This window comes from Marmota marmota, unplaced genomic scaffold, assembly GCF_001458135.2.
Source record: "Marmota marmota marmota unplaced genomic scaffold, marMar, whole genome shotgun sequence".
In the NCBI taxonomy this organism is placed as follows: Eukaryota; Metazoa; Chordata; class Mammalia; order Rodentia; family Sciuridae; genus Marmota; species Marmota marmota.
Window position 1 is genome coordinate 20,819,336 of NW_026000242.1, and position 24,915 is coordinate 20,844,250.

A 24,915-nucleotide genomic window follows, 5' to 3' on the forward strand; every position below is an offset into this window, starting at 1 on the left:
ATACTGGAGAACATGGGTTTGAATATTAAATTTAATTGATGTTAATTATGATCCTATAGCTAATACACACACATATGCACAAATGTATGCAAATGATATAGAAATATAGGTATAAAACAACAGAGACACAAAGAAGCCACCAATTTTCAGGAAAGTTGGCCAGGACTTGAACATCTGACTTTTGAGAGTCAGAAATAACATAATACTAGTTAATATTTACTTAGCATTTATAAATTTCCAGATATTGTTCTAAGGGCTATAGGTATGATTACCACCACCGTCTTTACAGATAAAGAAATTAAGGCACAGGAGATGATAAATAACTTGTCCAAATTCGTAGAGCCAGTAAGGGGTAAAGCTGAGATTCAGCTCCACTTAGTTGGGCTCTAAACTCTAAAATTCTAGCTCTTATACACCATGCTAGTAACTTTCATGCTGATTTGATTGTGTCTCAGAAAAATAAACATATTTGTCATAGTGACCCAGTATACACATGTAGCTTTAGAAAACACATTCTTATAAGATGCCCACTGGTAGTTTCTATTCTAGAACATTCCAGCTCTAAAGCTAGACTTTATGTATTTATTTATTTATTTTTAAAGAGAGAGAGAGAGAGAGAGGGAATTTTTAATATTTATTTATTCTTTTTTGAGTTTTCGGCGGACACAACATCTTTGTATGTGGTGCTGAGGGTCGAACCCGGGCCGCACGCATGCCAGGCGAGCGCGCTACCGCTTGAGCCACATCCCCAGTCCTAGACATAGTTTTAAGCATACAGCGTATGCTTAAAACTGTTATGTATTATTTCATCCACATATGTGCATTTAAATAATACCTAATAATTATTATAATAGCCAATAACTTGGTCTCTTCTTTNTCAATAGTGAGGATTGAACCCAGGGGAACTTTATCACTGATAAAAATCCCCAGCCCATTTTAATATTTTGAGAGACAGTCTTATTAAGTTGCTTAGGGCCTCGCTAAGTTGACAAGGCTGGCCTTGAACTTGTGATTCCTCTTGCTTCAGCATCCCAAGTTGCTGGGATTACAAGTATGCAGCACTGTGTCTGGCTAATTCTGGCATTAGGGTAAGTAATAAAACTTATCCTGGTATCTCTGAACAAATTTCTAGTGTCATATGAAAATGGTAACCATGGTCCAATCTAGAGATTGATGTAAATGTCCAGATGATTCTCTAGGAATTCTTTTCTTCCAGTTTCATATACATGTCCTGATATCATCTATCCCACATCTAAGGGCTGATTTACATAATATTTTATTCTTTTAGTAAAAACAACCCAAACTTGGGCTGGGGATGTAGCTCAAGCGGTAGCGCGCTCGCCTGGCATGCGTGCGGCCTGAGTTCCATCCTCAGCACCACATACAAACAAAGATGTTGTGTCCGCCGAAAACTAAAAAATAAATATTAAAAAAATTCTCTCTCTCTTTGAAAAAAAAATGTGATAACAGAAATGACCTGGCAAATAGGAGTGGGAAAATGAAAATGAATAAATTCTCACTGAACTATAATTTGTTATTACCATAGAAGTAACTTAAAATGTTAGACATTTAGTTTTGAAAAAAATCTTGGATGACTGCTAAGTATTTGGTTTTGTTAGAATTTTTAGATTTTCTAAGTATAATTATTGTAGTAAGAGGTATAGATATATACAACAGTTTGAATATTTTTATATCTATCAAAATGTGGCTAAAATTCTTTGTTTCCAGTGTTTCTTATATTCCTGAGAGAAGTACCTCCTTTCATTAAATATCAGGAAAATAGTAGTTTCTCCAGTTGAAAATACATATCCCATTCTTTTATCAGAGAATGAGGATTCTAGTATAGGCTACCCTTTATTACATAAGCTATTTGGAAAACTAAGTTTCCAATTATTTTTTCTGATAGCTCAGAGTCTGATACATGATATATGTTTAGTAACTATATTTACTGTATGGTTTTAGTAGAAAAAAGCACAGGTCTTAGAGCCATAGAAATCTGGATTAAAATGCCAATTCTGTTATTTATTAGTTCTTGCCACAGGGAATTTCTGTTTCCTTCTTTGCAAAAATGGGATTTTTAAAAATGTTTATTTTTCAGGGTTACTATAAAGTTTAGTAAGATAATAAATTTAAAATCCTTAGTCCTATAACTAAAAGAAAGTAGAAATTCGAAATAAACATCATTATTTATTTATTTATTACTTATTATTATTACATAATCTGTAAGAGACTTTTATTTTTGAAGTATTAAATTAAAGTTATATTGTGAAATAACTGGGTAAAAAAAGAAATTCTAATGAGAGGAAAAAAATTTTAAATTTAGATCTTTGTAGACAAGCACTGAAGACTTTTATATTGCAGTCTTTGCATTTAATTTTCTATCTGGTAATGTGTTTGTGCCCACCCAATTCACAGAAAAGTTGGGGTACCTATGAATTGTCAGGCACTGTTAGGGCCTGGAGACACAGTGATGAATTACAAAAAAAGTTCATTTTCCCTAAAAGTTTATGGTCTAATTGAAGAAGACTTTGAATATTAAATTTTAAATTAACTCTTTAATTATAATATTTATTTATACCTTTGGAAAAAGAAGAGTTGCTTTTCTGTTCTCTCTCTCTCCCCCAGTCCTATTTACCCATAAGCAACCGGTTCCTACTAGCAGGAAATATGGGCTCTTAGTTCATTCCCTCAGAAGAGGAAAAGTAGCTCATGAGGAGTCAACCAGTTGCTATGGGCAATGACAGTCTATATAGAAGTAGCTTTTTAAAAAAAACTTAAGGCAATGGTATCATTCATTTCCTTATGTGAAAGTCAATATTTGTAGCAGATAAATGCAGAACTATCACACTTTTGAAAAGAAATGGTAGGATTTGGTACATCTATTATTGGCTTATAGCAGTTCAATTTAATAGTTTTAAAGAATAATAAAGGATTTTGTTATAATTACATTTTCTCAACTATTTATAATAATTTAAACAATTATATTCACTGTGCTTAACTTGACAGAAACTATAACTCCAATATTAATGACAGAATAATGTGGGACAAGAATCATATCCTATTTCTTATCTACCCTCTTTTAAATTAACAAGAGAAATCATGAAAAAATAAAACACTGGCAACACTTTCTAAGTTTACTTGAGCATAGGTTGGGTCACTCTCTTAAAAGCTTCAGCTACTAGATTAAGTTAAAATATAAAGTAAGGTAAGTTATTTCTATAAGGCTAATTTATAATTGAATATTAACATTTAATCATAATGAAATGTACATTGTAGTGTATATTGCTATGCCTCAATAGGAAAATTTCATATGAATTTAAAAAGTTGTATATTTTATTTATAAAAAGATATAAATTTATTCTTACCAGTGGCCCTCTCATTTTGGCTCAGAATGTTATTCCCTCTTTTCCACAAGGGAGACGATTCTTCTTCAGTAGTTCTAAGAGTCACAGACTGAGAGCTTTCTTCACAAACAGGACTTCTTTGGGTGCAATATAATGTCCCATCTTGCTGGGTAACCATTTGAGTACCATTTGAATGATTTGTTTTTGCTAAAGTTTGGCACTCAGAAGAATAATAAGATGGTAAAGATGTAATCACAGTGACCAAGTCAGAACGAGGATCTGAGAGTAGAGGACTACTTTCTTGATTCCACTGATTCAAATTGTGTTCTGTTGGAAGCATGCATTTTGAATTAAAACAGTTATACGTAATAATGTTTTGAGAATTTTCAGTTATGATTGATTGACACTTAGATACATGTATATTTTTACCACTTCTAATATTTGATGTAGGTTTAGGAGGAGGATGAGGTATAATTAGTTTACCCTGAGTTTGTAGAAATGTGTTGGCTTTACTTGCAGACCGTGGTTGAATGACAGTGCCTTTTCTGTTGGTATACATAAAGCTGGATTGGACTTTTGCAGATCCTGTTCTTCTGATTACTTTTGCTCCACTTCTATGTGGATTACCTTTCGGTGTTCTAGAATTACCATTACGCATAGTGATTTTATTTTCCTCTTTTTTGGAGGCCGGCCAGGCTTGTTTAGTAAAGTTATAGCTTGAAGGTATAAAGCAGTTTAAAGGTGCATGGTCTGTTCCAGGACCTCCTAAAGCAGTGACATTTTCAGAGAGAGAGTCATCCTTGGACTTCTTTCTATTAGAATTTACAGCACAGGCAGGAACACTAGTCAAACTATTGCCAGCTACACTTTTAATGTGGAGTTCTTGAGACCATGGTTGAGTCATTCTTGTTCTATTCTTTAGTGAATGACTGTCTTCAGTGTTGTTTTCTATGTCACCAGTTTCATCAAACCACCTCAATTTTTTGGTAATCTTTGGGATTTCTGCACTTTTTTCCTTGGTTAATTCAATACTATCTCTAATAGCTGCTGCTTTTTGATTTCTGAACTTAAAGCCTTGATTTATAATTAGTGCCTTAAAATAATCATGTTCGTATTTAGATTCCTTCTTTAAAATACTTTTAAGAAACCTTACACCATTTCGCTCATGAATGTTGTATTTTATTTTCTTATGCTCATCAAGTAAATCATAATTAGAAGCTACATTAGACAATGATGTTGATGATTCATACAGTTTTTGTTTTTTATCTTTTGAATCAGAATTTTGAGGTAAATAGGTGGTTTGAACATTGTCTGAAAATAAAGGCAACTCTTTTTTGTTATAATTGAAATATTTTATCCTTTCATCTTTAACATCTTTTAATTCGTCTAACTTATCAGAACACTGCACTGGGTCAATTTCTTTTATGTGAATATTGTTCTTTGCTAAAGGCCTAGCTGATTGTGTATTAGATGGCAAGACTAAAGGTGTTGCTGTTGGCATGAATGAAGCAGGAATTGAAGTACCTCTATTTTCTTGAGCTAATTTAGAGTATGTTTCTTGATTGGAAAATGTAGCCACTTCCTGGTTTAGAAAATCTGGAGCTGTCCAGGCTTTGCTGAATTTAAATGTTGGACTCTTAGTAACCAATGGCCTCTCCCTTTTAAGTTCTGCCAAAGTAGAGTCACTTATCCTCATAGTGCTGGCTTCAGAGGTTTCTTCACTTTTTTTATCTAGTTCAACTATGGGTGGACTATATAAAAACGCTACTGAATTATTATTAGCAGTACTTGTGACTCTTTGCACAGTTCTACTCAAAGTGGATGGATTTTGTTCTTTATTATTAAAAGCTTCCCACACAGGTAGAACATTAGATTTACTTAACATATCTGAGAAACATGTGACAGACTGAGTCTTTTGAGCATCTAAATTTGTAAGCCAATTATTGATATGCTGAGTTTTAGAGACTAACAGTTTATCTTCATCAAAGCAGTTTATATTAGTTGATTGCAGATTTGCTAGTTTGAGGGAAACAGAATTCTGCTGGATTGATGTAGAAGGCTCCTTATTAAGTGTCAAGTATACTTCTTCATGCTGTCCAGCCTCAAGACTGTCTATACTTGAGAGTGTTTCAGAATTGGTTATACGATTAACTTCATCACAAAAGTTCTGAGAAAAAAAAAAAAAGAAAAAAAGAAATTTTTAAATTGTGAAGGTAATGTCTTGCATTATTACTGAGTCCGGTTTTCATTGGCATGTAAAATAGAGTACAATTTTACAGACCAATATCAAATGAAGAAATAGAAGACGCCATCAAAAGCTTACCAACCAAGAAAAGCCCAGGACTGGATGGATACACAGCCGAGTTCTAAAAGACCTTTAAAGAAGAACTAATACCAATACTCTTTAATTTATTTCAGGACATAGAAAAAAAGGCAGTAATTCCAAACTCATTCTATGAGGCCAATATCACCCTGATCCCAAAACCAGGCAAAGACACATCAAAGAAAGAAAACTTCAGACCAATATTTCTAATAAACATAGATGCAAAAATTCTCAATAAAATTCTGGAAAATTGAATACAAAAATATATCAAAAAGATTGTGCACCATGATCGAGTGGGATTCATCCCAGGGATGCAAGGTTGGTTCAAAATATGGAAATCAATAAATGTAATTCATCATATCAGTAGACTTAAAGATAAGAATCATATGATCATCTCAATAGACACAGAAAAAGCATTTGACAAAATATAGCACTCCTTTATGTTCAAAACACTAGAAAAACTAGGGATAACAGGAACATATCTCAACATTGTAAAGGCTATCTACGCTAAGCCTCAGGCCAACATCATTCTAAACAAAGAAAAATTGAAGGCATTCCCTCTAAAAACTGGAATAAGACAGGGATGCCCTCTTTCACCACTTTTATTCAACATAGTTCTTGAAACACTGGTCAGAGCAATTAGACAAAAGAAATCAAAGGGATATGTATAGGAAAAGAAGAACTTAAATTAGTACTATTTGCTGATATGATTCTATACCTAAAAGGCCCCAAAACCTCCACCAGAAAACTTTTAAAACTAGTAAATGAATTCAGCAAAGTAGCAGGATATAAAATCAACACCCATAAATCAAAGGCATTTCTGTATATCAGTGACAAAGAAAATGAGGAAAAATTACCCCATTCACAATAACCTCAAAAAAAAAAAAAGATATTTGGGAATCCAACCAAAGAGGTGAAAGATCTCTACAATGAAAACTACAAAACCCTAAAGAGAGAAATCAAAGTATATCTATAAAAAATATAAGGGTATAAGTAATCTATATTTCTGAAGTAGTCCTCAATGTAAAACAATAGGAAGATAACAAAGATTTATAATCTGCTTGCCTTAATTTCAACTCCTAAGGTAATTATTTAATTACTTTAGCCACAATTATAGTTTAAAAGGTCTCATATAGGAAGTGAAATCCTAAAAAACAGTTATTTACAAATTGCATTCTTTTTTCCTGAAACCCTTATTGGACTTGAATGAGGCTTCTAGCAGCTCTGTGACCTTAATATGAACTTCCTGTTGGCAGGGGATACATACTTTTTATAAAAGTTAATCTCGTGGTCTATAGTAAAGTTTTTAACTCTGGATGCATCTTAGAAGTCACATAAGGAAGTGTCTGTTCAGGTTCTTGGCCCATTTATTGATTGGGTTATTTGTTTTTTTGCTGCTTAGCTTTTTGAGTTCTTTATATACCCTAGAGATTAGTGCTCTATCTGATGTGTGAGGGGTAAAGATTTGCTCCCAATATGTAGCTCTCTATTTACCTTATAGATTGTTTGTTTTGTTGAGAAGAAACTTTTTAGTTTGAGTCCATCCCATTTATTGATTCTTGATTTTAATTCTTGTGCCAAAGGAGTTTTATCAAGGAAGCTGGGGCCTAATCCCACATGATGGAGATTAGGGCCTACTTTTTCTTCTATTAGACGTAGGGTCTCTGGTTTTATCCCTAAGTCCTTGATCCATTTTGAGTTGAGTTTTGTACATGGTGAGAGATAGGGGTCTCATTTCATTTTGTTGCATATGGATTTCCAGTTCTCCCAGCACCATTTGTTGAAGAGGCTTTATTTTCTCTAATGCATGTTTTTGGCACCTTTGTCTAATATAATTATAATTTTGTGGGTTAGTTTCTGTGTCCTCTATATATCAATCAACAAATATATTAAAAAATGTTTATCATCTCTAGCAATTAGAGAAATGCAAATCAAAACTACTCTAAGATTTCATCTCATTCCAGTCAGAATGGCAGCTGTTAAGAATACAAACAACAGTAAGTGTTGGCAAGGATGTGGGGAGAAAGGTACACTCATACACTGCTGGTGGGACTGCAAATTGGTGCAGCCAATATGGAAAGCAGTATGGAGATTCCTTGGAAATGTGGGAATGGAACCACCATTTGACCCAGCTTTCCCTTCTCCTCGGTCTATACCCAAAGGACTTAAAAACAGCATACTACTGGGACACAGCCACATCAATGTTTATAGCAGCACAATTCACAATAGCTAAACTGTGGAACCAACCTAGATACTCTTCAATAGATGAATGGATAAAAAAATGTGGCATATATACAATGGAATATTACTCAGCAATAAAAGAGAATAAAATCATGGCATTTGAAGGTAAATGGATAGAGTTAGAGAAGATAATGCTAAGTGAAGTTAGCCAATCCCAAAAAACCAAATGCTGAATGTTTTCTCTGATATAAGGATGATGATTCATTGTGGGGTAGGGAGGGGGAGCATTGGAGGAACAGACAAACGCTAGATAGGGCAGAGGAGTGGGAGGGAAAGGGAGGGAGTATGGGGTTAGAAATGATGGTGGAATATGATGGACATTATTATCCAAAGTATATGTATGAAGACACGAATTGGTGTGAATATACTTTGTATATAACCAGAAATATGAAAAATTGTGCTCTTTGTGTAATAAGAATTGTAATGCATTCTGCTGTCATATATAAATAAAAAAATAAAAAAAGAAGTTCCATCTTGGTAAAAAATTTCTATGCCTGGGTCCTGTTGATTTAATATATGTATTGGGGTGCTGAGGTTGTGACTCAGTGGTAGAACACTTGCCTAGCATATGTGAGGCACTGGGTTAAATTCTCAGCATCACATATAAATAAATAAAGGTCCATTAACAACTAAAAAAAAAATTAAAAAAATACTTGTATAGGTTCATCCACTGGTATTATTATTATTTTAAAATTTCTTAGGTAATTATAATATGGGTTTAGGGCATGAACTATTGACTTTATAAAATGATTCCTTTTTGGAGACGTAGGACAATAATTTTCATAAATTCCAGCTATTTCACTAAAATTTCACTATTTCACTGAAATTTCCATGGAATTTATCAATGTTTTCTTAAAATTTTATGATTACTTAATAATATGTTAAATGTTTAAAAGTATATCTGATTTTCCATATATATCCAGAATGCATTAATCTGTATTGGATATATAGCAATAAATTTTAAGATACTAAATTATAAATCTAGTAAAAAAACTGAGTGAATTAAAAAGAAAAGTAGTGTATCTTAAGATTACAAATTTCATAAAATTTAGATATTCTGCTATGAAACAAAAATAATTTTTTGTAGCCCAGAAGGTAAACCAAGAAATCAAGGAAATAAATTATAGGATAAAATATTTTAGTTTATATAGTTAATTCTTTTTGATATATTAGTGTGAAATAGGTTTTTAAATATTATTCATAAAAGTTTTATATTACTAGTATTTATCCCTTGTACATCATATGTTTGGCATACTTTGTGTACTGATAGTCACTCAACCAAATCAGAATAATAAAACAAAGGACAGCTACTTCACTGTTTGATTTTGGTATTAAATTATTTTAATTGATAACAGTAAGGAAACAGCTTGGATGGCTTCCTGTGAGACTGAATCCAGTGAGATTCAGAAGTCTGGATTATAAGGTAGAAGGTACATGGAACTGTGCTATCTAGGCCTCTAAGATTTCTGTTTGCATTAAGTCTGTGATGTTCTTATCTCCAAAAGCACCTCTAAAGGTGTCTGGAAAATTTCTTTTGTTTTTGTTTCTTTTTGGTATCAAGGATTGAATCCAGGGGCACTTTACCATTGAGCCACATGCCCAGCCTCTTTTTATTTTATTTAGAGACAGGATCTTGCTGTGTTGCTTAGGGCCTCCCTAATTTGCTGAGGCTGGCTTTGAACTCAAATCCTCTTGCCTCAGCCTATGGAGCTGCTGGGATTACAAGCATGCACCCTGAGGTGTCTGGAAAATTTACGATTTCATAAACTGTACATTTTTTCCTACCATTGAAAAATGAAACATTTTTATCAGCTTTTCAAGTTTTGTTCATAAGTTATACTAGTTGTCCTCTTGTCTTTGTTCTCCTGCATGTAAACATATCTATTTTTCCTCTGGGTTAATTTGATTTTGATGTGCCTTTGTTTGGTGTGTATATGTGTTTGAGTGTGTGTATGTGTGTGTGTATGTAGACTTCTTGGAGTTTATTGAGTTTCTTGAATCTGTGGATTTATAATTTCATCAAATTGAAATTCCTCATTGTGGAGTTTTAATTATTATTTTTACTGTTGGATGTTGTTTTACAAGCCACTAATGCTATTAATTTTTTCTAATCTTTTTTCTCCCAATGCTTCAGTTTGGATAATTTCTATTGATTGCTATGTCTTCAAGTCTGAGGATTTTTTTTCTGTAATAACTGAATTGTTAAGTCTATTCAGTGAAATTTTCAATTCTGATATATTTGATTCTTTAAAAATATATTTATTTATTATATTTATTGTATTTTAATTCTTTGAATATATTTATAAATGATTTTGTTTATTAATTCCATTATCTCTGCCATTTCTGTGCCTGATTATATTCACTTTCTTCTAGATTATGTGTCATATTTACCTGCTTCTTCACATGTCTAGTAAATTCTGATTGAATTGACATTATGAGCATTATGCTATTGCATATATACATTTTAAAGCCTTCTTTAAGAGTATTAAGGTTTTTTTTTGACAGGCAGCTGGGTTACTTGTTGGGTTTTTTGAGGTTTATTTAGACTGTCTAGGTTAAAAGCCCATATCATCATAAAGTTTAGCTAATTCTTTTTTTAAAAGATATTTTCCTGTACTGCCTGTTATCCAGTATCTAAAAACAGTTGTTTCATATATTTTATTCATAATTATGATTGTTTATATCAGGAAGGCATATTTTCATCGCCAGCAGAAATCTCCTGTTTTGTTTTCTTAGCCTTGGCCACTATTGATTAATTGTTGGATAAATCAGGCCTATTTAATCTTGATATTGATCTATTAAGACTCTCATAAATGTATGTAATTCTTCATAAAAAAATAAAGTACATAGGCTTGGGAATGTAGCTCAGAGGTAGAGCACATGTCCTGTATGCATGAGACCTTCAGTTCAATCCCCAGTGCCACAAAAGTCAATAAAAAAATAAAGTGCAGGAACATTTTGTAAAAATTAGATGGAATCTACATTCATTTATAAAATATGTAATCAAGTAAATTTCTTACTAGGGGTTAGACTAGAAACATCATTTCTAGATAATTCTGCCATATTTCACATAATCTTGAAAAATAGTGATACTTATATTACATTGTACTTTCAAATAGCTTGCTTGCTTGCTTATTTATTTATTTATTTGTACTGGGAATGGAACTTGGGGCACTCTACCACTGCGATACATCCCCAGCACTTTTTATTTTTATTTTGAGATAGGTTTTGCTAAATTGCCCAGGCTGGCCTTGAACTTCAGATCCTCCTGCCTCAGCCTCCCAAGTCTCTGAGATTATTAAGACATGCCACCGTGCCTGACCCATAAAGCATGTCTTTTGAAACAGGAGGTGGTAAAAAAGAAAAGAAGTGGCAGAGAGAAAAATGAGGAAGAGGTGAGGAAAAATTAAAAAAGTTTTTTCTTCTAGCATCTGTGATGCATTCTTGCTGATTCATCCACACTTTCTTTTATGGCCTACTCTTAGCTAATGGCATACATTTCTTTAGTGGAGAAATGAAAAGCGGGACAAAAATATTAATAGGAATTAGAATATTAATAACATTATAGTTTCATACTTGCAAACTGCTTAAATGCTGATCTTCTAGAAGTTTCTGAGTTTCCTCCAGTTTAAGCTGGAACACATTTTTGTTAGCAGCTAGGTTTGCCATGCTGTTTTCCTTCATTTCTTTATCACAACTGATTTTGGATAAGAGATGTTTCTGATTCTTATGGTCATTTTTTGACAACGTTGAAGGCAAGGAAGAATCTATAGCTCTGTGAACCAGACATAAAAAAAACATTGAGTATATTTGAATAAAATTAACTTATTTCTATAAGTATATAAAATATACATTTGTATAATATGTGTGTATGTGTCCAGATAATCACATATAAGGATATTGGAGAAGTATATAGATATATTAGAATGGGAATTTAAAGCAGTCAATAGTAAAATAAAAATGATTATGAGACTATAGTGCTGATGAAACAACTCTTTCATGTAGGAATGCCCAGTTACCCATGACTTTATTATATCCCATTCTGACAGGGGTAGAAGTAATTCCTGGAAATGGGTAGAATTAGTTCTCAGTTCCTTTAAGAGCATTCCTATATGGATAACAATATTCTGCATTACCCTTTGTTCTGAGTTGATGTCATGGCGAATAGGTATTTCTATAACCCTAAGAGAGTTGGTTGAAGATTTAAGCAGATGGAAACTAGGAAAACTGCTTGTCAGGGTAGGCAGGAATTTCCTCCCTACTTAATTAGGTTTGGGAGTGTGGCTCTCAATGAAGAGTGTACACATTTATTTTCAGTTTGTTTCAGGAATATAAGCATGTTTTTCATGCTACAGAAGGAGTATCTTTAACATAGAGTCTACTTTTAGTATGCCAAAGTGCTATCCCAAAATTATCAATGCATGACATCTTCTATTAGAATTTTGTATCATTTGGAAATGGATAGCATGTTACATTTTAGCATGCACACTGAAGTGAAAAGCAAAGAACTGAGGAAGATTTGTGGGGAAGGACAGGTAGGGATGAGGATGTCAAATAGATGACTGCCTGCCTGCTGTACTAGGGCTGGTAATGTGAATTCCAAGGGTATTTATTCCAATTCAGTTAAATAATTCTCAATTAAATGAGTATAAAAATGTTTTGGAAAGTGCCATGACCACATGTGGCATATACCTATCTCCAATACCCATACATATCTTATTTGGACAGCCTGGAATAATCAAGATCAATATCATTGAATTCCTAATTATCCCTTTATTATCATAGAGAGATCAGAGAGAGCAAGAAAGTATTTAACACAAGTTCCTGAACTTTGAGGGCATGTATCTGCCTCTACCTTTTACACCTTCCTGTGCTTACATAATCTTTCCCCTTTGGTCACCCTTCCCAAACAGAATAAAGCTAAATCTACTAAGGATCTAATAAACTCAATTGATTTACCTTTAAAGTTGCCGTCTCTCAACTTTTTCTTCTCTATTCCTTTCTTCTCTACTCCACTTTCTTCTCTTCTCTTCTCTACTTTCTTCCCCCAGGGAGGAGGATTGAAGGGATGGATAGGAATAAAAGGAGATGGGGAGGTAGAAATAGAGGAAGAGTGAAGCATGGGGGGAAAGGAAGAAGAGATCATAAAGGAAGAAGAAACAGGAGAAACTGGAGAGGGAAAAGCTAAATAAGTTGGAGGCAAACAAGGAGAAGGAGATGGATGCAAAGGAGAGGGCAAAAGAGGAATAGGTGAAGGAGGTAAGGATGGAGAAGTAGATGAGGAAGGTGAAGGAGGGGATAGAATAGATGAAGAGGAAGAAAACACTATAGAGGGTGAAGAAGAGGATGTGGAAGTAGAAGGAGATGGAGGCAAAGAAGAGGATGAAGAATGACAGGGAGGTGTGTGGGAGAGAACTGAGGAAGGTGGATGGTCTACAAAGGCCTGGGGCTGATTTGACAAGGTGGCTTGTGGAACAGATTGCTGAACTGACTGCAAAGGATCCAATCTAGCAGGATATTCAGGAAACGGAGTGATATAAGAAAGAGTGGGGACTTGTTGATGAGGGGGATGACTGGATAAACAGGAAGGCTTCAAAACTGGGAGAACTTCCAAAGGGGCTGGGGAAACAACCAATTGAGCTGGAAGGGAACGACGCATAAGGGCAGGCATTAGAGTAGCAGGGGTAGAATGCTGTGATGGGAGGAAATGTTTAGATCTGGAAGTTCTGTAAAATAACTTGTTCTGTGAGTCAGGATCTGAAATGATTGGAGAACTTCGGGATAGGTGAGGTAGATGGTCAGGTGGACCACATGGAATGGGGGTTCGTAAATGAGGGAAACTGCTAGAAAAGCTAGAAGTAATAGGAGCTGGAGGGCAAGGAAGATATTTGATTGGGTAAGACAATGGGGCTGGTGTAAAGGTCTTTGGGAGAGTAGAGGGGACAGATGGCAGGGTATGGGACTGGGAGGTGGAAGAAACAGTTGGGTAACTAGGAAGAATTAGGGAATGGTGGGATAGTAATGGAGCCCGAGAAGTAGAAAGCTGATCAGATAAGTAGGGATCAGGTGTGGAGACAGCTGGATAGGCAGGAATGGATCTGCACAGGTGGAAAAGCATTTGGACAGGCAGGTATAAAGAGCCTTATTAAGATTTTTGTTTTTAAATTGGGCTGTCTCTAGGCTTTTTGATTCACGTCATTTTTTTTGTCCTTTGGGTCCATGCATGATCTTCCATTGATCAACCAGGGTCTTCTCACAATGACTGAGAAATGTACACAGCTTATTCAGATTCCCCTTCTTACTCCTTGCCCCTATTTTCAGAAGTCTGTTAGTCATACAGATACATGAATAGGGGCTGAAAGAAGCACTGATAAAAAGGGCAAATAGAGGTCAAATAGACAACTGCTCAGCTCTGGCCAAACTTCTCAGGGTAGCATGTGGTTTAGAATCAGCTGTCTCACTATGAATACATGGATATTGGAGATAGATATCTAACAACAATATTATTTTATTCAAGAATATTCAATATGGCAAAGAATATGTCCTCTTTTACCCTACACCTACTAGAAGGGTCAAGTCAATGAGCTTTGTGATAAAGATATGGTTTTGATAAAAGGCTCATTACTTCTCTACTGCTAACATTTTCCACATAAGAATAATCCTTTATGTGTACTGAATATTTATGCTTCTTTGGAAGCTATTTTCTTGGCTTTATTTTATTCTTTAACATATTTTAGGTTTATATTATACTGAAAATGTATTTTTAATGTCATAATATTTGTAGCTTAATTATATTTTTTTGCTTCAAAATTTTCATTAACCTCACACCTGATCCTTAATATTCTGATATCTCATATTTGTATAGCATTTAGTTTAGGAATCACTTTCATATATATTATTTAGTACTATTAGTTATATGTGGAAAGAAGTCGGACTTCTTAATAAGTAAGCCATAGAGTCCTCTATGGATTATATATATTTGTTATTTTCTAAATATATATACACATCACATAACATTTATGTGATATGTATATATATATATATATATACACATACATATGTATGTGTGTGTATGTATATAAACACACAGATATATATATATATATATATATATATATACACACATATACATACCATGAAGTCAAAATCATAATAATATGTTACAAAACATGAAAACTAAGCATTCTAATGTAGATTGAAGATCATTTTTCATAAAACAAAGATGTGTGATATTTACTTAGCACAAATTTGCTGTAATAACTATGAGTTTGCTTCAGAGCAATCAAAGTTATTCTGACAGTTTAACTCTTCCATGACTTCAAGTAACTTCATATTGTTGAATAAGAAGAATATCTATGCTTTCATTTATTGTACAAAAGAGGTGTTTTTAAAATTGAAAACATCTAATTAACATCAAGGACAACTGCTATACAGAAATAAAAACTTGAAAGTGAAGAATCCCTGTATAAAAAATGCACAGTTCTTCTATATTAAATGGTTTAGACATTTTTTAAAGGAATCTAAATTCCCTGAACCCTCCTCTAATTTTCTGTCATCTTTTTTTAGATGTGACTTTCCTTAGAGAACTCTAATTGTTTTCACTTCTTCAACTTCCATTTGTTTCTTATCACATTGCTCTCTGATTCCACTTTTGCCATTTCAGTGTATTGCTTTGTTTGTGATTAACTAATTGACCAAATAATTGTAAAAATAGTCACTTGAACATTAACTTCAATGACTTTAATCTCCTTTGTTTCTATATCATCATGTTTTCCTACTTCTCAGATTGTTCTTTCTCAGGATTTTTCTTGAGTTCCTCTTGGCCTGTCCTTTACATGCTGGAATTTTTGAGAGTTATGTAACCCTCTTCCTTTTTTAATCAGTACTCTCTTTGTAACCTTATTTGTACTATCTGTGTAATCTTATCTATATCTGTAATTGTGGAAAAGTAAAGGACTAATAAAATCCCATCTCCTTCTCTATGGACCAATTCAATATCGGTTTACTTTCTAAGTCTGTATCCAGGTTTTTGATCCACCCACTGTGATCTCACTTTCTTACAGAGGAGCTGTAATTTGTGGAAGCTAGGGACATGACAAAGACTATATGCTTTGTGGCCTTCCCTGAGGATTCTTTTCATTGAAGAATGTTGCCTTTTTTGCAGTGTTTTCTGTTCTCTAGTTAAAGCCAAACATGGTCTACTGTATTTATGTGAGTTTGCTTATTTAGCTCAACTCAAGACACCACTGGTAGATATTGAGCCATGTAACTTTTATTTATCCATTTATTGATGACTGTCACATCTATTCTCATAGCCCAGATTTCTTACCATGGGAAATGATCTACTGAATATCCCACGTCTCAAGCTCACAACTTACCATCCTCCTTTCATTTACTTCCTCTCCTAAAACTATTTATTTCTCCTTCAGAGTCATTAAAACATTTATTTTTAAATTGTGGCAAGAACTTGTAACATGAGATCTACCCTCTTATCCTCATAGTCCTTATTTTGATAAATGACTTCACCATCCATTCCCTAAGTCCAATCCCTGGAGTCATCCTTGATTCTTCCCTATTACCTTCCAACTATCTCCTAAATGGCTTTTAAGAATTCATCATATACTTTGCCAGATTTTCCCACCATAATTCTTACCTCATTCTTTTCATTCTGGCAATATTTCTAAAATATATAAAATGCTGTATGCTTGTTTCAAATCTTTTGGCAACTGTTTCTAGAACACATTCCTTAACAAGGCTCTTCAATGTTTAATTCATGCCTCCCTTTCTAATCCATTTGCCCATAACTCTTGCCACTGTACTCACCAGCCAAATTGAACGACATGAAGACTCACTGACATAACATGACCTTTTATACTTTTATACTCAATAATTATTCCTTCTATCTGAAGTTTCCTCCCAGTTTTTGCCTCTGATGAGTACCTTTTTTAGCTATTAAATGCTAGGCAAAGTTTATACCCTCTCTGTTATTTATGGAATACATTCCATATGAGTAGCATTGAACTAAGTGCTAGAGGGAATAATTCCATGTATAAAATTTAACTACTGTTCTCTCTAATATTATAGTCTAGATGGGGAAACAAAATTACACATACAAATTACACAACTTTTCAGGGAGTGGGAGAAGGGGAGGGAGGTGGGAAGTGTTGGAGAGTGATATTGGCCAAATTATATTGTTATATTGTGTGCATGTATGAATATTTAACAATAAATCCCATCATATGTACAACTATAATGCGCCAATAAAAATATGGAAAGAAAAAACCCAAAATGTTTTTTCAAATCTATTAACTTTACATAACTTTCAAATCTATTTCTATAGCCTTGCCCTCTTACCTCCCTCATCTTTGACTTTTTTTTTTTTTTTTTTGGTACCAGGAATTGAGCTCAGGGGCACTAAACCACTGAGCCACATCCCCAGCCCAATTTTGTATTTTTATTAGAGACAGGGTCTCACTGAATTGCTTAGCACCTTGCTGTTGCTGAGGCTGGCTTTGAACAAGTGATCCTCCTGTCTCAGTCTCCCAAGTTCCTGGGATTACAGGTATGCACCTCTGTGTCTGGCCTCTTTGGCTAGTTTTAAAAAACACATTCCCACTCAGATATCTCTCCTCTCAATTCAAAGACTCAGATGAAACTTTTTAAAAAATCAACAAATTCTCTTAATGAGACTCGAGATTTCAGTCTCTTTCTTGTATGTATATGTGTGTTTGTTTTTCTCATTCTCTTTAACCTATCATATAACAACCTAATAATCTTTTCATGAAATATCTTTTTCTTGTGCCTTTCTTACTTCACCACTACCCTTCTAAAATAAATCCTTTTAAACTCATGAATGGACACCTTCCTCCTACTATTTTCTCTAAACTCTAATTTTTATATTTCTAATTGATCAATACCCTTAAATTCTTATTTCTTTATGTCACTTCTCTTTCTCTGCATTGTGAAAATGCATTATTTTTTATTCTTCTCTTTCATCCTCTTCACTCAAATCTATTTCTTCTTTTTATTTCTTCTTCTTCTTCTTAGTGCTGGCACTCAAACCGAGGGATTTGTGCATGATGGGCAAGTATTCTGCCACTGAGTGACAACTCCAGCCTTACTTTTCATTCTTATCAGATATATCCTTTATACATATATATCCTTTATTCCCTGTACAAAATAGTGCTGTTTTAGACTAGGCAGCAATGATTTATCTATTGGATTATCTGAACAATTTTCTCCCTGGTCTCCTCCAAATTTAGCTACTTTATTCTCCATCATTTACATCATTTATCTTTCTAAAAGAATAAAGAGGATGATATCACTAGTTGCTTAAAAACCTCCACTTAGCTGGGTATGGTGGTACATGCCTGTAATCCCAGAAATGGGGGAGGCTGAGGCAGGAGGATTGTTAAGCTCAAGGCCAGCCTCAGCAACTCAGTTTGGCCCAAAGAAACTTAGTGAGACCCTGTCTCAAAATGCAAAATAAAAAGGGTTGGGGATGTGGCTCAGTAGTAAAGCACCCTTAGGATCTGTTTCTAGTCCTCAAAACAAAAACAAAACAAAACAAACAAAAAACAAATAAAAAAAAACCTCCACTGAATTTCCACTACTTATAGGATAGAGTTCCAAATCCTTAGCTGGACATAATTTTGCAACCTAATTTCAATTTTCATTTCTAGACCACCTCCTGTCCTACTAGCAATATCCTACAGTCCTTTTACTCCGAACAAGTTCTGTTTCCTTAGAGGGTTGTCTATGACTTTTGATAATACTCTGACCTAAACATGCCTAAAACCCAATCTATGCTTCTTTATGACAGACAATTTTTACTCATTCTTTAAGACTGATTGTCAATTTTGTATGTCTTTATCAGTTTGTTAGTATTTAATATATTATGCCATTCTGGAGAGGAACCAGATGCTGTTGTCTTTTCAGGATATCCAGGAAAAAATTTCAGTGAGAAAAATTCTTTCTACCGTAAAGTTACTTGAGTTTTTTTTTTTACCTAATTTGTATCTCAATAATTCAAAACATTTTTTATCATGAATATAAATAACCAGTATCAATATATTAAAATAATTTTGATTATTCTTACTTCAGAAATATTGTTCAACATAGGCAATATTTGTAGTACTAAAGACCTCAAGACAACAAATTAGAATTCTAACTTATCGTGGAGCAATTTTATATTCTATTCTACTTCATTTTAATTTGTGAAAATAAAATAATAACTCTAAAACAGAGGTGAGGAGTAACTGATGAAAAGGCCTAGAAATTATAAATTTATAAAGCTATGCAATTATTATATACTAATAATTATACATAATAATAATGTTACTTACCTCCAGTTGATTGTTGGCCTGTGGGAAAAGGGAAGATTTACTTCTGATTTTAAATTGGATTCCTGAATTTGCTTGAGGGCCTCTTCTAATGGAGGAACTGATTTTGGAAAAACTATGGGATGATAAAGAAAGATCAAATAGTAAAAAATCACTCTAGCCTCAGTGGCTTTTTTTTAAATATGTAATTTAATTGGTCAATAAAGAAAATGTTACTTTAAATACTTGTAAACATATATTTGTAAGAGTATAAATACTATAAATTTTGACATCTAATTTAAAAAACCCCTCTTATCTTGAAATTTTCATCATTCTTAAAGTTAGGAATATTTTTCTGGGAAAAAGAAACTCAGAAATGTCCAGATTTTAAATTCTGTTATGTAAACCTCTATATCTGATGTCATAGTCCCTTAAGTTAAGTTTCCAACAAAATTTATACCCATATAAATAAAGGGGGAAGTATATATTAAATTTATTGAATATTTATTGTTATTACTCTTATTTTTAAGTACTTTATAAATATAATAACTAATTTATAAATATATAGCTAATTTAATCCTCATTATGGTCTATAAACAGATGATATTTGAATTTTATATATGAGGAAACCAAGAGATAGAGAAGGCAAGTAGCTTGTTCAAGGTCATGCATTATTATGGACAATCATCCAGACTTCATCCACATATTGCTTTGCACAACCTTTAATCCAACCCTGCCTCCAGTATGTATTTACTACAAAGTCTTTCAAATGTGTACTTTGGAATTCAACATACTCTACTTCCCTTACTTCTCTATGAATGTATTCGTCTCTTCACTTTCTTGTTCAAGTTGAGACATAGATGTCTTCCCCACCCCCAGCACTAAGACATAGTTGTCTTTTAAAAACATTGCTTTTCCTGTAGCTCTCTCGAGTGGAGATATTATTCTCATCATATGCTCTAATAACTTAAGGTTCGGAGGTAGGTAGGTAACTTTCTAGCTCTAACTCTCCATTGACACTGTCAAACTTCCTTAAAACACACATATGTGAAAATATTACACTGTTCCACAATATCTATAATTTACGTTAAAATGTTTAAGCAAAAACAGTATATTATTATATCAGGGTTAGTACAAACTTGAATTCTAGAGTCAGTCCATTTCCCTAATCAATTGGTGATGATATAATAATATGCTAATGAAGAATGCAGTTATGGGGTAGTCTGCTAATATTCTAATCCTAAAGGACCAATGCTCTTGAAACTGCTAGTATCAAGCTTTAGAGATTATCTTAGTTCATTTAGGATGTTATAACAAATAATTTAGACTGGGTAACTTAGTAAACAATAGAAACATTTCTCACAATTCTGGAAGCTGTGAAGTACCTGATCAAGGAGCTAATGGTGTATGGTGAGGGTTCATTTCCACATTGAGGGTATCTTCTGGGCTCTGTCCTTATGTTGTGGAAGGAGCTAACTAGCTCTCTGTGGTCTCTTTTAGGAGGGCACTAATCCCAATCATGAAAGATTCATGATATAATCATATCTAAATGGTCCCACCTCCTATACTATTGCCTCAAGGGTTAGAATTTCAACATAAGAATTTTGGAGGGGACACACACATTCACACCATACCAAATATTGACCATTTTTCAATATTCAACATAGTTCATTATTGGTGAAATTAATAGCCTGTTGAACAGCCTGATATTAAAAATAGAATTTTGGGCTAGAGATATAGCTCAGTTGGTAGAGTGCTTGCCTCACATGCACAAGGCCCTAGGTTTAATCCCCAGCACCACACATACATACATAAAAAATGAGATTTGTTAAATTAGATGTATTCAAGATAAGTGGATGTTCCTAAACATATTTTAATCACCCTTTACCCTTGTATGAGCAGAGCATGAGAATCCAGGAATATCTCTATCCTTTAGCCTTAGGGGTAGCATCGGAAGCTTGCTTTTATTATTTTTTTTATATTTTGCTGAGTTTATTATGATATAACCCCACTGGAATTTGAATAGCATCTGTATTAGTCTTTTAAAATCAGTGCAGTAGTCTTTTTAAACAATTGTTATTAAAAACATTATTTTAGCCAGGCACAATGGCACACACCCATAATCCCCGCAAGTTGGAACACTGAGCAGACAGATGGAAAGTTCAAAGCCAACTTAACTGAGACCCTGTCTCAAAATAAAATTATAATAAGGGCTGCTGGTAGAGTCTCCTGGGTTCAATCCTTAGTACTGCAAACAAAACAAAAATCTGAGGCTTGATTCATCATCAGTCTTGTGAGTAGTCATAACATAGGAAATTTTCTGATTGCCCAATGCCAGAAGTCACAGAATTCTGTCCCTCTAATGTATGCCTCTGTGGTCCTTTCATTAAAGATAGAGAACCTAAAAACACAAAGATCTGGGATGTTTTTGAGCTCACTAAACAAGTTGCATGAATTGTTTTGCTAACAAATGTGTAATTGTGCTAGACTATAGTCTGAGGCTTGTCTTGATTAAAACTTCCTGTTGTCTATCAAAAAGAACTTAAAAGTTATATATGACAAAACTTAGATCAACTCACAAGTACCCATGACTGCTTCCTGTTGCTGTTAACTGATGATCTCCCAGTTACTACCTCTGGGCATGTCCTTGAGTCTCTACAAAAGAGTTCAATGTAGGTAAACTTCCCATTTTCCTGTTGCTCTATTTTACTTGGCCACTGGCCTAGAAGAAATTGGCACTCTAGGTGCTAGATGCCCCCGTATTATTTTTCCACAAACATGTATCCAGTAAAGTAGTTTGTAGAAGTGTGTTTGCAAATGTAAAATGTGATTAAAAAAAAAAAAAGACAGATCCTTTAACAAGGTCTCTGGCCTTCAGTTGGAGCTTCACAGAAATGTCTACATTTCTAAGATAAGAATTAAGTTACCAATTGGGCTCCATGGTAACAGCGGGCAGGGGGAGGAAAGGAAGGGGAAAAGAAGCTCTTTCCTTCTCAGGTGTTGTCCTTGAAGGGTTAACTTGCCCAGAACAGAGGAAGAAAAAACTGCTTTTATGTGAACTTCTGCAGACTGTGAACTTCTGAGACACTCTTCCTACACGCTGGGCATAAAGTTTTGAAACTACCTGAACTCAGGGTTTGGGGGATTGATTGATTACTGCAAGAACTGTGCCCTCTGAACCTGGCTGCAGCCAAATAAACCTGCTATCTTTGCTGCCCTGCCTCATCTGTCTCCTACAACACCAGTTTAAAAACTGTAAGTGGACTGCATTTTGCATCAAGATGAACTTCCCAGCATTGCATTCAAAGCTCTTCAACTATTGATTCTAGTTTCATATCAATATTCTCCCCCCACCTGCAATTTTGGTTTCAGATACACTGAAATAATTTATTTGCACAAGCTGCTTCTTCTATCTGGGATGTTCTTTTATTTTCTCTTTGCTTGGCAAAATACTGATTGTTTAAGATTCAACTTAAGTGATTTTTCCAGGAATGGTGATGTCCCTACATAGCCTCAGTATTCCTTCCCTTGTGCTCTCACAGTACTTATACATTTCACTATAACACCAATCATCATATTATCAACATTGTATATATTACTTTCATCTTCAAAATAGGTTTGGCAGGGTACAGTTAGATTTTCTCTATATCTCAGCTTAACCCAGGACTAAGAACAACACTATATAGCATATGATGGATGAATATATAAAGTTCTGCCTATCCTTTATCTTTATGAAGTCTTGATATATTGTTAATTATATCTTTCTATTTAAGATATAAAAATATATATGATATTAAGGAATCAACCATACTCATATATAAAATTTTAATTGGTTATAAGTCTTAGATTGTTGGATTTTAATACAGTGTAGAGTTTCTTTTTGTTCTCCCAGTTACTCAAATAAGAATTTAAACCAATCTGTGAAAAAAAAAATGCTAGAATGAATGTTACATTAATTCCTGAACTCAAATGCTAAAATTTTTTTTATTGAATTACTTATTCATTCAATTTGAAAAAGACAAAATATTTTAAGCCAGTTTGAAGTTGAATCAAACCTGTGAGCTAATAATTTACTAACAGAATCCACAAAATATTCTCTAAATTAAATCAAATTACTATTTTTCATTTGATTACAGTCTGATTTGCTCAAAGGCATATTGCTATTTTTATTCTACTCCATTTCTTCACTTATCATTTTATTGTTTACTCAAATTAAATGTGATAACTTTAATTTTTGTTCTAATTTTGCTCTAGAAATTTAGGTACCTGCTCTCCTCCGCTGTGAGAAAGGAATATGGGCACGCTGAAATTTTTCAGTAACTTCTTCAAACTTCTGTTTTCTTTGTTGAAGTATTTTTTCTCTAATTTGGTGTTCTTTTTCTTCTTGCTCTTTTCGTTTGTCTTCAAAAGCTCTAAATTTAAAACATAAGGTAAGTGATAGAAATCAACACAGGAAATAGTTTCAAAACAATGCCATTTATTACATAATGGTGTTTGAATAGTTCAAAATTTTACTTAGAAAACATATTTTATGTATTTTTTAAAAACAGGGACTTAGCTAAGAATTTAGCTATATTTGTAAATGGTAATTTCAATATTCAGACCTTTTGCAACTAAGAAAAGGCTATGGAATTTCTAATTTTTGAAGACCTGCACATCTCCTTTACCTCCCACGTCCTGATGTGGAAAGATCCTTTCCTGAGAGCTATGCTGTCTGGTAATTGAAGAACTAATTCATTGCTAAAAAGAAGCAGACTTGCAAATTATGAGGCAGTTAAAAAAATAGTGTATATATTTTTTCTTTTAGATTCAAAGTATAAAATTAGCTGTTATGTTAAATGTGAACTGTATTAAAAATCCGGATAATTTATATAAAAATGTTAATTCCTAGCTTCTCTTGTAAAATAGGGAGATATGACAACCTCAAACTCTTCATCAGACATATCTGTAAACATCTGCCCTATAATCCCTGTTTTTCTCAACTTTCTTACATAATTTGTTTCTGATTGCCCCTGAGCACTTGTTTATGTTCTCTAGTTTAAACTATACTGTTCTCAAAGAACTAATTTTGTCCTTTAACAATGCATGTGTGTGTGTATGTGATTCAATAATTGTTTGCTAGAAAATAAGAAAAATAAAAAGCATTGGTAGAAAAGCCTCTAAAGGTACTCGTTTAAAATGCATGAAGTTGGGGGATTGTTGATAAGAAGTTTCAAGATTTTTATTGCCATATGTTATTATTAACAACCTTTCTAAAGATCTCCCCTGTTTGGATCATTATTATAGTCTAAATAACTCAGATTTAGGCAACTATACTTCTGTGTGGTAGGGAAACAGACCTTCAAGTAGTCTAACCTGTGTGGTGGATAGAAGGTAGTGATGTAGCACCACAGGCAGGAAGAAGACTTACTTCTCCAAACTATCCCTTTTAAAAATACCCCCAACCATGTATGGTGGTGCCTGCCTGTAATCCCAGCAACTCACTATGCTGAGGCCAAGAGGACAAGAGGATCACAAGTTTGAGGCCAGCCTTGGCAATTTAGAAAGACTCTCTGTCTAAAAAAAACAAAAAACAAAAATAAGGGTTAGAGATATGGCTCAGTGGTAAAGTACCCCTGGGTTCAATCCCTAGTACTGCAAAAAAAAAAAAAAAAAAAAAAAAAAAAAAAAAAAAAAAAAAAAAAAA

At 33.7% G+C, this 24,915-nt stretch overlaps 1 protein-coding gene across 4 annotated transcripts in view; it reads right to left on the reverse strand.

Annotated features, from left to right (window-relative positions):
• The window catches only part of Cep126 (centrosomal protein 126), a 71,977-nt gene that overhangs the window by 21,992 nt on the left and 25,070 nt on the right, over window positions 1-24,915 (reverse strand). For 3 of the 4 annotated variants that reach the window (XM_048795641.1, XM_048795639.1, XM_048795640.1), the window contains exons 3-6: window positions 23,496-23,641; window positions 19,254-19,365; window positions 11,485-11,683; window positions 3,366-5,511 (exon numbers count right to left, since the gene is read on the reverse strand). In XM_048795641.1, the coding sequence (XP_048651598.1) occupies window positions 3,366-5,511; window positions 11,485-11,683; window positions 19,254-19,365; window positions 23,496-23,641 (2,603 nt within the window). Of the gene's footprint in view, window positions 1-3,365; window positions 5,512-11,484; window positions 11,684-12,867; window positions 12,950-19,253; window positions 19,366-23,495; window positions 23,642-24,915 lie in introns of those variants that run through there. The other variant, XM_048795642.1, reaches the window with a different exon arrangement.